The sequence below is a fragment of the Motacilla alba genome, chromosome 4 (assembly GCF_015832195.1).
Source record: "Motacilla alba alba isolate MOTALB_02 chromosome 4, Motacilla_alba_V1.0_pri, whole genome shotgun sequence".
NCBI lineage: Eukaryota > Metazoa > Chordata > Aves > Passeriformes > Motacillidae > Motacilla > Motacilla alba.
Genome location: NC_052019.1, coordinates 35,387,520 through 35,402,532, shown reverse-complemented (window position 1 = coordinate 35,402,532; position 15,013 = coordinate 35,387,520). Strand labels below are relative to the sequence as shown.

Sequence of the window (15,013 nt, the reverse complement as noted above, 5' to 3'; positions counted from 1 at the left end):
CTAGGTCTGTGACTTTTGAGGATTGTTGTCCTGGGTTTTAAATTCACAAGCTTGCGTCTTATTCAGAAAAAAAAAAAAAAAAAAAGAAAAAAAAAAAGAATATGTTCTCAGATCTGATAATGTATAGATAATACAAAATAAAATCCACTGTACGGATTATGTGAAATTAAATATTTAAAATATTTATATATTTAAAAATATTTAAAAATAGCTCGGTATTTCTAAAATTAATAGGTCGCTATATATATGCAATAATGAAAAGAGGATATTTGATATGTCTTTCCAGAAAATTGTGTTGGAAGGGCCACATAGTTTATGCTATAAATCACATGTTGATCTCTTTAAGATCTGTTACTTCTTTTTCCTGTGATTCTCAGGTCACATTGCCTGGCTGTTACTTTCCTTTTTAATTGCTTGCTGCACACCTGGTACGGTGCATTTGCAGTTTTCATGCTCTGGGAACTGTGTACCTCATCATGCAAACATTTGCTATTGCAGTAGTTTCATGACATTTTTGCTTGTGAATATATCTGAGCAAGGGCAGAGGCACCAGCTGCACTTTGCTTTAGGGAAGGCAAGATGGTATAGATCTGCTGGAGCAACAGCTGTCACAAATAACAAAGATCTGAGCGTTCTGCAGGTTCTGTGAAGGCTCACTTAAGATTTCTGTAACGATTCTCTGGTGCTCTTGTTTCATTTGACTGCTCCTTTGAGAAATTTCCATTTTATAAAGCTCCAAGCTACAGGTTTGCTGTACTGAATTACTTGCAAATGACAATAGAAACACTTCATTTGTGAGCATGTCGAAGTTGCTGTTTTGTGTCCCATCAACTTGATAAGCAAATTGAGAGGCGTGAACTGATGTTGGATTTAGTCACATGTAGGCAGGGAGTGACAAACAGGGAGTTACTGACTGTGCTCTTTATAAGAGCATTAACACTGCTGTAATCAGATTAGAAGAACTCAGACTGTTCTCAAATGACTTCTTATCTGATAACTTCAAGTTTTCTATCAAGGATGACATAGGAGGTGCTCAGAGACCTATAAAATTTTCATAAGGCTATTTTGCTGCAAGTGAAACTCCTTGCCTCTTTGATAATAAGTTCAGCAGGACTACTTTGGAATTTGGGAGTGGCTGTACTTATTTCAATAGGCATTTATCAAGAAAACTTTCCCTGAGTTTTCAGAACAAGGGTTTTTTTTCAGAGCTAGAGACCATATAACAATCAAAGGCACTCTACTCAAAGGCATTCTACTCCTCTCTCGCTTTCACTCCTGAAATACTTAATGGTAGTGCATGGTAACTACTGCTTCAGTTTTAATAATTTTGTTCAATGGTGTTCTCTGTTCCCCTTTTGTCTTTAAATTCATTTAAATTCAAAAATATAATAAAAATTACTTCACAGTTTCTGAAAAAAGATAAGTTTATTTTCTTTTTTGAATAAAATATCTACAATGACATGGGTGACACCATAAATTTCACATTTTTAACACTTCTGACTGCACAGAATGTCAGTTTAAGTGCAATATGATACTGTAATACAATAAAAAAGAATCGAATAAAATCCATGCACAACACATTTATAGATTTTTACCAAAAAAGTAAATACTTTGAGATGAAATTGCTGTCAGAGAGAACTCACAGGAGAATATTTTGAAAACTCACAGACAAGTTATTAATAAACTATCATATAAATTTTTATTTTTTTCTTGCTGTTGCCTTTAGAAAGCCAGGTTCACTAACACACAAAATACCATACATTATATTAAACCTTTATGTCAAAAGCTTATGGCACAATTTCTTTTTATACAGCAATTCCACATTCATGGAACATCAGTAGCTACTTGAGTTCATTTCATCTGTTAATATCACTCTGATGTACATTAAAATACAAACATAAGAAATGTTTCTTGCATATTTGACAAAGATGAAAGTGAAGAAGTGCAGTAATATTCGAGAATGTCAAGAAGACAGGATGAGCCAACACTTTTTCTGGCATCAATCTACTGCTTCTAGCAATCTAACCTGCTTCCACAAGCCTTCCAAACTGATAGTACTTCAGTAATTACTGTAGGTTATTGTTGCCTGAAGACACCTTTTCTGTAACCACTCCAAAACAGAACACCCAATTTATTACTAACAAGTAGTCTGGTTTGAGATTTATGTTTTTCTTCTTAGTCGTCTCAAAAAGGAACAAAGCTGTGAAATCTGATATTGTACTCATCTAAATAACCACATGATTGTGCAGTAAGATGTGGATAAAGTTCTCTTACTACCTCACAGGGGTACTGTATGTATTACTAGCTCGTTCAGCAGTTTCACATTTTAAGGCCAAATTCTATTCTGTTGGATTAATTTCTATGATAGCTCAAATGAGAGCAGAAGCTGGATGAAAAGTGTATCTTTTGCAACCAATCATGTCAGCTTGGGCTGGGAACGGTATAAATAAATTAATTTCCTTCTACTATAAAATTATTGCTGAAAATAATACTTTTTCTTTTTCTAAGGTTAAGGAAGACTTTTTAACTTTGCCTACTGTTAAAAATATAAGGTTTTGTACAGTTTATTATATTCTATCTTTATCTACATTATCAGTCTACAGTTCTGTAAGGGATTATACACAAAGTGGAAACAATATCTCACTCCTTAAATGTAAAGTGCACATTTAATCACCTAAATATTTCTGTCTAGTGAGTAAACAGAATTATCTCTCACAGATCACAAATGATTCTTTATATAGCAGATTTTGGAATGAAAGATGAGAAAAGGAATCCAAAGAAACCTAATGATTGAGCTGAAAAAATAATTAAATCTTAAGTAAACGCTCTATTCCTCCTGAATTACACTAACCTGCTTAAACAATACTGCTTGCTGTCAAAAGTCTTTGAAAGCAAAACATACTTTATTTTGGTGTTAAAATAGCTGAGTTCTAAGCAGTACAATATTAGTATTCCTTATTTCCTTACATCTTCACATAGTTTATCAGCATTATAGAGAAAAAAGCCATCCCTCTAACCATGCAAGCCTATTGCATTGATATTTGAATCTAGTTTTAAAAATAAAATGCTTTTTGCTGTTTGAAATTTAACTAGGAGTTTGGCACAGTGATAGTTGAATATTTCTACTGCAGCTCTAAGGGGGTTTTCTTCTCCTTTCTCAAGGTACTGAATTTTTTGTCTTATGAGGGGTAACACAGATTCGGCCACATCTCTTTAGTGCAGAACGAAAAGAAAGTCATGTGAGAGGTTCCAGGCTCTGCTTTGGGCTTTCTCACTCTCTGTGGCTCCTGTTCTGCTATGCACAGCCCAGACTTTTCATCCTGTACCTTCCTGCTCTGCTTTTCTTTCTATCAAGAAAGAGGATGGTGTGGAAGTCAATCTGCACAGGTAGAAACTACTGCCACAAAACAATACAAACTTTGCAGCAGATGACATAAATTGTTTTCCTCTGTAGTTACTGCTTCCACCTGAGCAATTGTACCTACGAAGACATGGCAGGATTGGGAAAAACACTAAGGGTGCTTGATCCCTTTTTTCCCTTCATGGTGACTGTGTCAGCTCCTCAGTAGCTCTGTTATTGGGGTATTCCTCCAGATCCTACAGTGTCTCTGTTCTCATTGTCTTACCATGTTCTTCTAGTGCCAGTATTTAATTTTTGAAGCATAGGGCTGGTCCACAAAAACATGACCTGAGAAGTACAGGGTCTGCACCCATGTTGAATGATGTCTTGGGACAAAGCTGCATTATCCAGTCAGACAGGGACTGTGCTTATGAGAAGATTTCTTGTGTGGCTTTGCCAAGGACTTTGTGTGCTTTGCCTGGGCTTCTGCAGAGCTCAGGTCCAGTGATAGTAAAGTGAGGTAGCTATTACTTCTGCCTAATGAATAGGGTCTTTTTTTATATGTAGGAAAATGCCTGCTAGGTACCATTTGCCTCAAGCATTATCTCCATGATGAGTGTTTTTCTGCATTTCCACTCTCTGATGGGAGTGCAACAAAAATACTGCAGTCTGGTAAATACTGCAGAGTACCTTTCAATTCTTGCATCTTAACATCATTTCCTGCTGCTTCATTATACTGTTGCAAAAGTATCATCTCTTACAGTAATCTTAGCTGATGTCAGTAGCTGTTGATTCCAGCTTTGCACAGAGGGCTGGCATGCCTGCTGGCAGTTTTGGACTATTCTTGTTGTCAGTGGTGAATAGCAGGCATTTGTGCCTTGAAGATTCTTATCATCTTAAATGACATTTCTCTCTTTCTCTACCACATGACTTTATACTAAGTAATTTGGGAATAATCTAAATGAAGCTTAAATTTAAAGTAATTTTTTCTTATGAAAAACACATTAGTGGACTACAGAGGTTTATGTTACCTTGGTAAATGTTATGGTTCCATTAAAAAAGTCCACAAAACCATCTGCTCCAGAGAGATCTTGGTTCCATTGTATCAAAATAGAATCACATGCTAAATGTTATGTGCATTTGAAAACAGCCCTTAAACAAAAGATAGTTGATTTTGCTGATAACAGAAACATGTTAGCAACAACCCTTTCCATACAATATAACTAACTCTAACTTTGAGAGAGGTGAATATCAGTCATAAATTTGTGATACTCCCTCACACCTTCATAAGCGAATGAGATTTTTTTGAACATGCACATAAAGAAATCAATAAAAAAGAAGACGCAGTATCAGAAACAAAAGGCAAAAAGTGAATTGAAATAATTTTAGGTTATTAAATGAAGCAAAATATAAAAGCATATTAGTTTTAAAATAAAGGTGGATTATACTTGTTCCTTCTGACATAATTTAACAAAATGTGAGAGCTACTGTTACAGAATCTCTCTAAATAATCCTGGGAGGAAAACAATAACAAACCAAACCAAACCCAGGGTTGCTATGTTACAAGCTCCAGCACAGAGTTACATTGCTTCTTTTGCTTTATATGCACCATGCCTTTGGCAGTGCACCAGATGTTCGCCTCCAGCCCATTCTGCTTTTGTATACACATTCTGACCATCAACAAAGAGCAAATTTTAAACATGTCCAAAATAAAAATATTTTGCAATGAGAAGCAGTCTCACTGACTGGACTTAAAATATCTAAAAATTCTAAATGCTGTATTTCCACATCATAGCATGATTTTGTTTTGCCAATAGATTGACAAAAGTAAATACTCTTGCCTGGACAATGTGCCATAAACGTGTTCTATGGTGTTACAATTCAAAGAAGCAACTAATATGGCTTATTCAAACCAAAACAGGGAAGATCTAAGAGTTTTAATAGTTGTTCTCCTATTTATTAATGTGAAATCCAGTAAACTAAAAGACCATCCAGGTATTTTTTCTTTTTTTTTGTTTCAGAAGAGCTGCATGTTTTTCCAAAGTTGTGAAGTTCTTCTTAACCAGATTCTAAGTCACATTAACAAACTTCAAGGAATGAGTCAGAAAATTTGACACATTCATAAATTAAACTTGCTGGAATTATGTAATATATAGGAGATGAATGGGCATAAACATAACTGTATTCATCCTCCAAATGCTTCAGTGAAGCAGCTGACTCTTCGCTTTCAGTCTTGGTACAAGATCTCTTTGCATTGAATCAAAATGAAGCATTGCAAAATTTTTGATGTAATTTGTCTATTTCACAAGCTGTATGAGTTTTATGAATTGAGAAAAAAAACCCTTTAAAATATAAAAAAAAAGATTAAAGAATATGCTTCAATTATCAAAGTATAGGTAATTAAAAGAAAAAAAAGTCCTTTGCAGGAATCAATACTTTACAAATGTTAGTATATTTCTCATATGAAATGTAGACTGTTAGGCTGTATATCTTGTGCTGAGATTATTTCAACATACACCTTCCAGGGAAACAATAATATGAAGTACACTGAATAAATTAAATGTTAAATATGTTCACTGTAAAACCACCGGTACTGTCCCTAAGACTACATCAAGTCCTTTAAGCTGTTTTCTCCAATCATTAATTTGTCATTATATTGTAAAATTAAAAGAAAACTTACAAACTCTAATCTGTTCTGTAACATTGTGGGATTCACCAAGGGTATTCTGGAAACATTTTTAAAATTAAAAATACACCAGAATTTAAAAAATTTAAGGACCATCAAAGAGTACTGTACAATTATACCACTATGTAACAGTATGTATAAATACTTGGCAGTAAAGCTTCAGAAGAGAGTGATTTTCAACGAAAAAATTGTTAATATTTAGTTTGACAAGGAAAGTTTGCAATAGCAGATGTATCTTCTCTGGGTTTCTTTCTTCCATCCCACTGCAGCTGGTCATTGCAGGTCTTTCAGGATCCTTTTTATCCCCCTCATTGTTTTTGACTCTTCCAATCACTCCTCTGATGTACATTTCTAACAAAAAGCCTCCTGCTGAGTGCGACAGCCACATCTTTATGTCCTGCAAGCCTGAATCTTGTTACTGGTGAATGTCCTCATGCCTGATGATTTTGTAGATTACCCAATAAAAAATGTTGAAAATCAGAAAGGCTAATGGGAAACAAGCTCTGGATATTGTGTCTATCTTCTTGGCCCGGTCAATGAATACCTTTCTCATCTCATCAGGGCTTTTTGGTACAGGTTGAACAGGATTATTTGGCCCCTTCTGTGTTATTCCATCTTTTGCTGGCACACATGGGCCCACTCCATATGCTGTAATGCTAAACTGACTGTCACGTGTATCATCATCCTGTTGGGAAACATAGAAGAAAAGAAAGAGAAAGGGCAAGAAGTTTGTCTTTTTTTTTTTTTTTAAATTATTGTTTACAGAAATCTTACCTGCTGCTAAATACCAGTTGCACCATTACCTCATTGACTTCTTGAATCCACACCTTATCTCAACTTGTTGAAATTTCATCCCTATCAGTCTGCCAAAAATATTGTTGGATTGTTAACAAGCACAGAATTTTTTCTGTTTGTTTATAGAATCTGTAATCTGTTTAGAGAAATGAGAAAGCCTAGTAAACTAGTGGTAATTGGGCACACAACTTCTGATCTGGTTTAAGTTTCCCCATTTACAGTAAATATGTGCAGTCTTCAAAGGACAAATTTCACACTGCTCTTTTGGAAAATAGCTATTAAGTCTGTACATTGCCTTACAACCCAGGATCCTGGCCTGTAGAGATGCTCATCATAAAATCACTAATGACATGCACATTCATTATTTTAGTAAGAATTCTGCCTATTTGGCCACCGTATATTTAATTAATCTTATCTGTTTGCCTAATTTCTGCAGTTCTCTGTGAATGCATCAGATAAAGAGAATAGCAGGCAAAGAGTCTTAGTTTATAATAAAGGAAATGGAAGCTAAAGGCCAGATTTTTCTTCTGACTCACTCCTTTGTCAATTCAGGGGAAAATGGCAAAGACATTCAGGATTAAGGAACTATAAAAAAAAGTGATTCTTAATCACATGGCACAGAAAAGGTAGATGTTTTGGAGATACACATATTTTCATAGCATACAATTTAAAAATATAGCTTGTGTCTGGAGACATCTTTTTTACGTCTCTTTACCTAGGTATCCTCAAGTAATAAAAAAGGCACATATGCAGACAAATAAATGATACATAATCTGTGAAGTCAGGGCTAGATTTGGTTCTGAAATATATTCCAGTGTACTCCTTCTTTACATAGACTACTCAAGAATAATTACGTGATTTTGATGGCATTCATAATTTTTCAATACTAATTTTAAATTCAGGAATGTCACTTTTTCATGTCTAATTTAGCCTAGTTGCTTTAGGATTTTACACTTTTATGAAATATAGAAATTATTACATTAATTCTTAAATAAGTATTTTGAGAAATGATTTTATAAGTATTATAAAAACAGTTGATCAGCTGTCAATTTTCTTTTGTAGGACAATTTTTGATATTTTAAAGCTCTTCCTATCTGAAATTAAAATAAGCTTAAAAAATATTTATCTGCCAAAGCAAGTCAAATAATCACTATTTCAATGCAATGGTTAGAAGCATTATTTTGTTAGACTTTATAGTAAGACTTTAACGTCTTACTTTATAAAAATGCAATTCGTCAATGAGCACAAATTAAATCCAAAGTTGCAAATTTTTCATTTTGAAAATGTCTGACATTTTGAAAATCTGAAAAAAACTTTTCAATGAAGAATTAATTAAAAAAATTAAAACTTTCATCAAATAATTGCTAATTACTTTGTTTAAAAATTCTGAGTTTTATTATCAATATTAATTGAATATGTTAGCTACAAAAGAATGCAGATAAATTACCACATTTGAAGTGAACTATTTGGCCATCAGCATGACCATCCCACAGAGCTGTAGATATCAAGCAACTGAAATACTTCCTATATGTAAATTGAATAAATAGTGAGACTGATAAAGTTCACTGAAACTGCTATATCTAAAATCTATATTAGAATTTGCCTTTAAAAATAAAAATAAAAATAAATTAACATGAAAGAAAAGGAGGAGGAAAAATCACTGACTGACTTTACTATGGAAATGAAAAACAGAAATACAAAATGATAGGATCCTTATTTGATGACGTGATAAAACAGAGATCTAAATACTGCAATAGTGTTCCTCTCATGTCAGCTAAGAATGGAAAATAGCCTCTTTAATGGAGTTGTGTTCTAGAATAGTTGTAGTCTTGTGTTGCATTTAAGAGAAATATTAAGTTAGAAATGCATGTACTGTGAGAATTTACTATAAACTTGCCATTTACACACCTTCATATGTACATTTCTGGATTATGTCTTGTTATGCTGTGTTGGAATGCAGAAAATAATGCTTATGACTGCACAGGCTGAGTAAGACAATAAAATGATTCTTTTGAGTCGCAGATTTCAGCTGTGCATATTGTCAGGGTCAGGCACCACATACTAAGACTTTACTGTCTTCGTTTCAGGTTTACCTGAATGGAATGATCCCCTAGAATGTTTTAAAGGCCAGGTCTCTCCTTATTTTTGTGCCTGCAGACCTCCTGTACTTCATCTGCAAGCAGACTCCCAGGAAATGCTCTCTGTTGCTGAACTGATGTGAAGCTCCTTGTAGGAGCCCAGCATTTCTGCCCAGTGTCTGTTGGATGGTGTCTCCACGAGGGCAGGCAGGAGGGCTGGAGCCAGCCAAGTCATACCCAAGTGCTAGGGCTGATGAATATGCAGGAAAGCAGCTTCTGGAGCCTTCCAGGACCTTCTGGAACATAGCAAGAGCCGCCAGAATTCCTTTCAGGGGCAGCAGCTCGACTATTCAAAATGGGGTTCTGCAAGTTTTCCAGCAGATTCATAATGCAGAAAGATCACTAGGTTGGCTTCAGATTCATTTCTGAGGGTGCTTGTGCACAAGAGGAAAGATGCAGTTACTGTTTTTATCAATACTAGCTTTGAGTGCCTTTTTGAAGGCATTTATGTCAGTGATATCCCTTTTCTTTTTTTACTATTGATTGACTTGGTAAAATCCCTCTTTTTGACTAGAAAGATGTCTCCAAATGCATGTGTCTGAGTCTACAGATGTAGAAATCATCTGAAGGATAATACCCTGTATGACCCAGTTGAGAGCTTTTACAGTGAATCTTCCTGAAAAAGTCCTGCATATTGGCTGAATGAATAGAATTATTTTCTAAGTGATAAGGACCCTTTTGTTTCTTTTGTGACCCTTTTAGTGCATTATCACTACAGAAAGCTATTAAAGATTTTTGATAAAACTTTAAAAATCTTATTATGAATGAACTTTAGTAAGAGTTTGCTTTGAATACATTTTCACCCATTCAGCTTTAGAATTAACCACTTGGAAGTTGTTCTGCATGCAGTTACATTTAAATATTTTACCATTTCTATTAAAATTAATGTAATTAGGGAACGGAAAAAATTAGATAAGAACCTTTATTTGGAAAGTTAGAATTCTTTGGTAGTCTGAAGGAAATAATTTCAATTCACTTACTTCTGTATCAGTGTTGTTGTACAAAATATTTAGCTATAAATGAATAGAAAACTGTGAGTTTTGTGATCTTGTGACTATGGTGTTTTCAATTAGCGTGCTTAGTAATACATTTATCTTGAGAAATAACATGTATTTAAGGGCTGAAAATAACTCTATAGCCTTTTGATTGTAAGGTGTTGTAACAACCCGAAAACTTATTTGAAGCCTTGACTTTGGTAATTTGAACACTCTTTCTTATTGCTCAGTTTTGAGAAGGAAATTGGTATTGAGCTGTGTTGCACTACAAACAGTGTAGAATTTTAGTACTATGTTTAAGCAGATCAAAATGGATTATGAAATTAACAAGACAGTACCTTTACTAACATTTCACGTCATCACATACAGGTAGCAATGAAGGTATATGAAGTTCACATGGGAAGATGTTATTGTAGACAGAAGGACAGGGCCTCTGTTAATGGTTGGATAGCACATTATGACAAATGGGACATCTTCTCAATAGTTTACCCTTAAATTTGTACTGTAGATTTGAGGCAAAGTCCCGTCTATACGTCCTGCACATCTCAAGCCATTGCTATGCTGTAATGATTCACTGATTTCATTTCCATCAAGAACTCCCTCAAAATACTTTCATCAAAATGGATGGTTGACCAAAAAGAAAACAAAAGAAAAAAGGTGTGATTACCATTAAAGACAATCTAGTTTGCATGTCTATTTTCCTCTCTAAAGATATGGTGATCTTTAGATTTTGAAAATAGAACTAATTGACTGAATATTCCCAAAACTTAAATATATTAACAGCTAACCTAAAATAAAATTGTTATTATTCAGTATATGTACACAGTTAATATATTTTCCCATAGAATGTAAATGCAACTAAAAAAAAACAATGATCATAGGTGTGTTTCAGTATCCCTGTATGACTTCTTTTTCTGCCTTTTTTTTTCCTTTGTCTTTTCAGAAGGAAATGAATAATTAACATTCATTCTGAAGGAATGGTAACATAATATTTCTGAATAGTTCTTTTCACTGGCCAGGTTTCTTTTTTTTTGTCAAAGAACTGGGGCTCATATACTAAGTATCAAATGAAGTCTCAAACTGGGAACCAAAATTCTCCTGTTCTCAGGATTTGTTATGCCATTTGTGTAATCATAAAAACATTGGACCCTTCAAAAAAATCTCCTATACCCACCGTGATGCTTATTGGAAAAAGAAGCATTGAGTAGGTTGCACATTATGTTGCAACAACAGATTTTATTTGTAAATGAATTTATAACACAATCCCAGATACTTCAAAACTTTTGCTCGTTCTGTGCAAACTGGGTTGGGCCTCTGAAAAGAAATTTGCCTTTAAGTAATTTGGAATCACTGAATGAAGTCCATACTTACAATCATAAAAATGGAGGCCAGAGGCAGTGATACCTAAGAATTGCCTTTGATGCTGCTGTTATTGTTGTCTGGGAAGGGAGGCCGCAAATGAAGCAGATGGTGTGTAAAAAAGGCAGTGACTACAAGTGGAAAAAACATAAGGAAAATGGCAAAGATAGATAAACTCTAGATGCCAAAATGTCTTGTTGCAGTTCTGTACAAGACTGTAATTTGTATAACAATAGAATTTTCTGCAGGGGTCTTATCCACATTCAAACATATGCTTCTTAATAGAGAGATTCCAATTCCTCTGCATTTTCAGAAGGCCGTAACCCATAGTTGAAATTAATTTTTTAAATTTTCCAAAGTATGAAAACCTGAAAATTTGTTTGAAGATATGTTTAGAAATAAAATTGAATTCAGTTATTTGAACAAAGCATCTGAAAAATACAGGAGGATCAGTAAGTATGATATTTAGCCAGAAATAATCAGCTTTGTATTAGATGGAAAGCCAATGATGTTGTTTCAAAGGCAAGTGGTAAACCAGTTTGGATAAACAACTGTATTACTTGCATCACTTGATCCTTTGGCTGCTTTCAACTGTCACTGTATAGGTTTCATGTTGTTCATGTTGCAAATATAGTTTTGAGGAATTATATGGACTTATTAGGACAATTTCCAGGGAAGTTGAATGAGAAAAAAACAAACCAAAACAAAAACCCCAAAAGTCAAAGCAAACCAAAACCAAAAATTGTATCGACTGGGAATATTTATAGAAAAGGCTGAATGGAAATGTGCAAATGGTGACATGAAGGAATGAAGCAATCTGGTTTCTGTGTCTTTTCTAGACAAGCTATGACAGGCCAAAAAAACACATTAGTAAAAAAAACCAAAACTTTTTAAACAATTGGAAAAGATTTCAGGGGACCTTGTGGAATTTTTTTTTGGCTGGGATGAATTAGGTATGAATGATCTTTACTTAAGTCAGGAAAATGGATCCACTCTACCTCCCAAAGACAGTGAAATTCAATCATTGGACTATTGCCTTTGTTACTTGGTAAAAGTAAATATTTCTTTCAGCAAGCATATCTTACTAATTACAAAGAAAATAGACTTTGGAAATTCTTCAGCTGCCCATTTCACCTGAAATGAAACATTTCCAAACTGATTTATTTTTTGCACTTTTGCAACATGTCAAATCACTAGAAGTTTTGCTGTACCCTTGTAGATAAAATTCCAGTGGCAAAAAAAATCTGTATTCAACACTTAGGTTTCACTTGGTTAAAAAAATGTGATCTTAGGAAAATGTTCCAAGATGGTAAGCATATAGAATGAGAAAGTCTAATAAATTATCCTATCTGTTTTATTTCTCTAATAGTTTTGGACATAAATACTGAATAGAATATTGTTTTTCTCTTTGCCAAGGAAGAAGATGTAATGTTCAAGGAAGTCCCTGAAGTTTACTTTAAATGCAGCCTTTTTACATAAACTCTTTTCACCTCTTGACTTCATGGTCAAATGAACATTTCTTAATACGTGGCAGTTTTCAAAGTCAATAAAATCTAATCCCTGAGAGCCAGTGGCTGTTTGACCTAGTCTAAAGGAATAGCAAACATACAAAACTTTATAAGTTTAAGCTCTAGTAACTGACTTTGAAAAAGACAAAAGAAGAAGGAAAACCAAATTACTTTGAGTTATGATCCTAGGGCCTGAATTTCATGTTATAAATTGTGGTGAGTAAATAACAACATTTGTGGTAAGGAAGGCAAGTTATTAACTGCAGTTTTTAATCTGTAAGACTTGTGCATTATTCGTATAACAGAGGGTTTAAGATGTGATCCAAATTTCTTTTTAAGAGATAAAATCTCCATGCTGTAATGTTTCCTGTATACTTGTTGGGCAATGAAAGATTTCATAAAACATTGAGAAAGAGAGAAACAATTAAATGAGCTGTCCATAGAGTTTGAGAAGGTGCATTTTCAATGGCTAACTCTATCCAGGAGCTGTAACTCTACATGGAATTAGAGTGAGTTAAAAAACATTTAATTAAATTAATATTTTCTGAAAAATTACTATTTTCCTAAAATCATAACATTGTACAGGAACAAAGAATTTTGTCATAAATTTAGACTGAGAAGCTTGTCTCATAGTGAAACATATAGGTACAGGGAGAAGGGAAAGCCCTATACTCCCAAATATATTTAACACCCTCATCTGAAGTACATTATGAAGAAAAACATTGAAATGCACATTTCCATCCTTCAGAATCAAAGCAAAGTATTTGGTACTTCATTGTGCACTCTGAAGTCTCTAATTCTAACTCTGTAATTTTATGAGAATTTAACAGGCAATCTACCTGAAGCTGAAGACTGTCTAACGAAGTGTAAAATTAGAATAAGGACTTTTAAGTGTGAATTCAAAAATACCATGATCCAGAAAACGACTTAAGTCAGTGTGGTTATTCATGCACAAACCTTTTTTCTTTTAAAGTCCTTTTACTCTTAGAAGTCCTTTTAATATTGTGGTTCCTCTCTCACATACCTCTAGGCTGAAATTTAATTGATTGCGATTGCTGAACGAGTATCTTTAGTGAATTTGAAGTCTTGCTAAGAGGGAGCTGAAAAGAAATTTTGTTTGATTCTGAGGAAGGAAGATACTACCTGCTAGTTCCTAATCCTGAGGTCATAATAATTGACCTGCATTTAAGATGGATATCACTTAAGTTGAATCTGGTAAATTTGCTTGAGATCCAGAAGAAACAATAAAATGTGGTGAGAAAGATGAATGGACTAAAAGTATAGTGACATAATATATCATTTACCACAGCTGTTTGATACACAATTAACTTGTTGTGATTTATCTACATCCTGTCCAGTAATTGCTGTCTGCCACACCTCATTCTTCCCATTCCAAACATTAGGGCAGCTTTCAGAGAGCTGCCATATTCCAAGAACAACCACCTTGTAAAAAAAGTGATGTTTTTCCTGCTACTGTCAGCAGGAAGAAAGAACATTTTTTCCAGGATCAAATGTTGAACACAGGTACTTGCAGTCTGAATCATCCTCTAGTCTACAGTACCTGAGTTTCTCTGTTCAGCTGAAGAAGTGTGGGACTCACCACACAGGGACAGGCAAATGTATGAAAATGGCATTTTCACCTGACTGTCTGGCCTGCCTTTTAACACTGAGTCTTACTAACAGGGACAGCTTAGGTGGGCTTTACAGCAGTGCAGATCTTCTAAGTAAGAGGGAAACTTGTAAAGTATCTTCTCCTGCTGATGTAAGAAGTAGACTAAGTCTTCAGCAATGAAAAATGGTTCAACTGAATCATTTAGCAATGGTCAGACTTTCATCCACTAGTAATATTCTAGATAGTGACTGATAGTGACAGGCTCTGTATGACATCACTGAGGAGGGGGTACTCATTTAATAAGTAGACTGGAGAACTACTTACATTTTGTAAAATCTGAAGTAGGAGTTACACATGGTAAGAAATGTTCCTTATTGCTTGATTTAACTACAGATTTCAGAATTCAAACTTGTAAGCTTAGCTGTTTGGCTTTGCACACTGATTGTGAGTTATTTCACTGGTAGTCTGTACAGCTCTAGCTCTAATATAAGTACTATTAACCATTACTATAATTAAGTTTCTTACCAGTAATATGAACAACTAAAACAAAATTATTGGACAGAAGAGAAAAACCCCAAAC

General features: G+C 34.3%; 1 protein-coding gene across 2 annotated transcripts in view; it reads right to left on the bottom strand.

The window, feature by feature from the left end:
* Nucleotides 1-1,412: 1,412 nt before the first annotated feature.
* The window catches only part of GLRA3 (glycine receptor alpha 3), an 87,576-nt gene continuing 73,975 nt past the window's right edge, over nucleotides 1,413-15,013 (bottom strand). Inside the window, exons 9-10 of one of the 2 annotated variants that reach the window (XM_038135465.1) lie at nucleotides 10,444-10,563; nucleotides 1,413-6,711 (exon numbers count right to left, since the gene is read on the bottom strand). In XM_038135465.1, the coding sequence (XP_037991393.1) occupies nucleotides 6,442-6,711; nucleotides 10,444-10,563 (390 nt within the window). In that variant the 3' untranslated portion in view covers nucleotides 1,413-6,441. The remainder of the gene's footprint in view (nucleotides 6,712-10,443; nucleotides 10,564-15,013) is intronic. The other variant, XM_038135466.1, reaches the window with a different exon arrangement.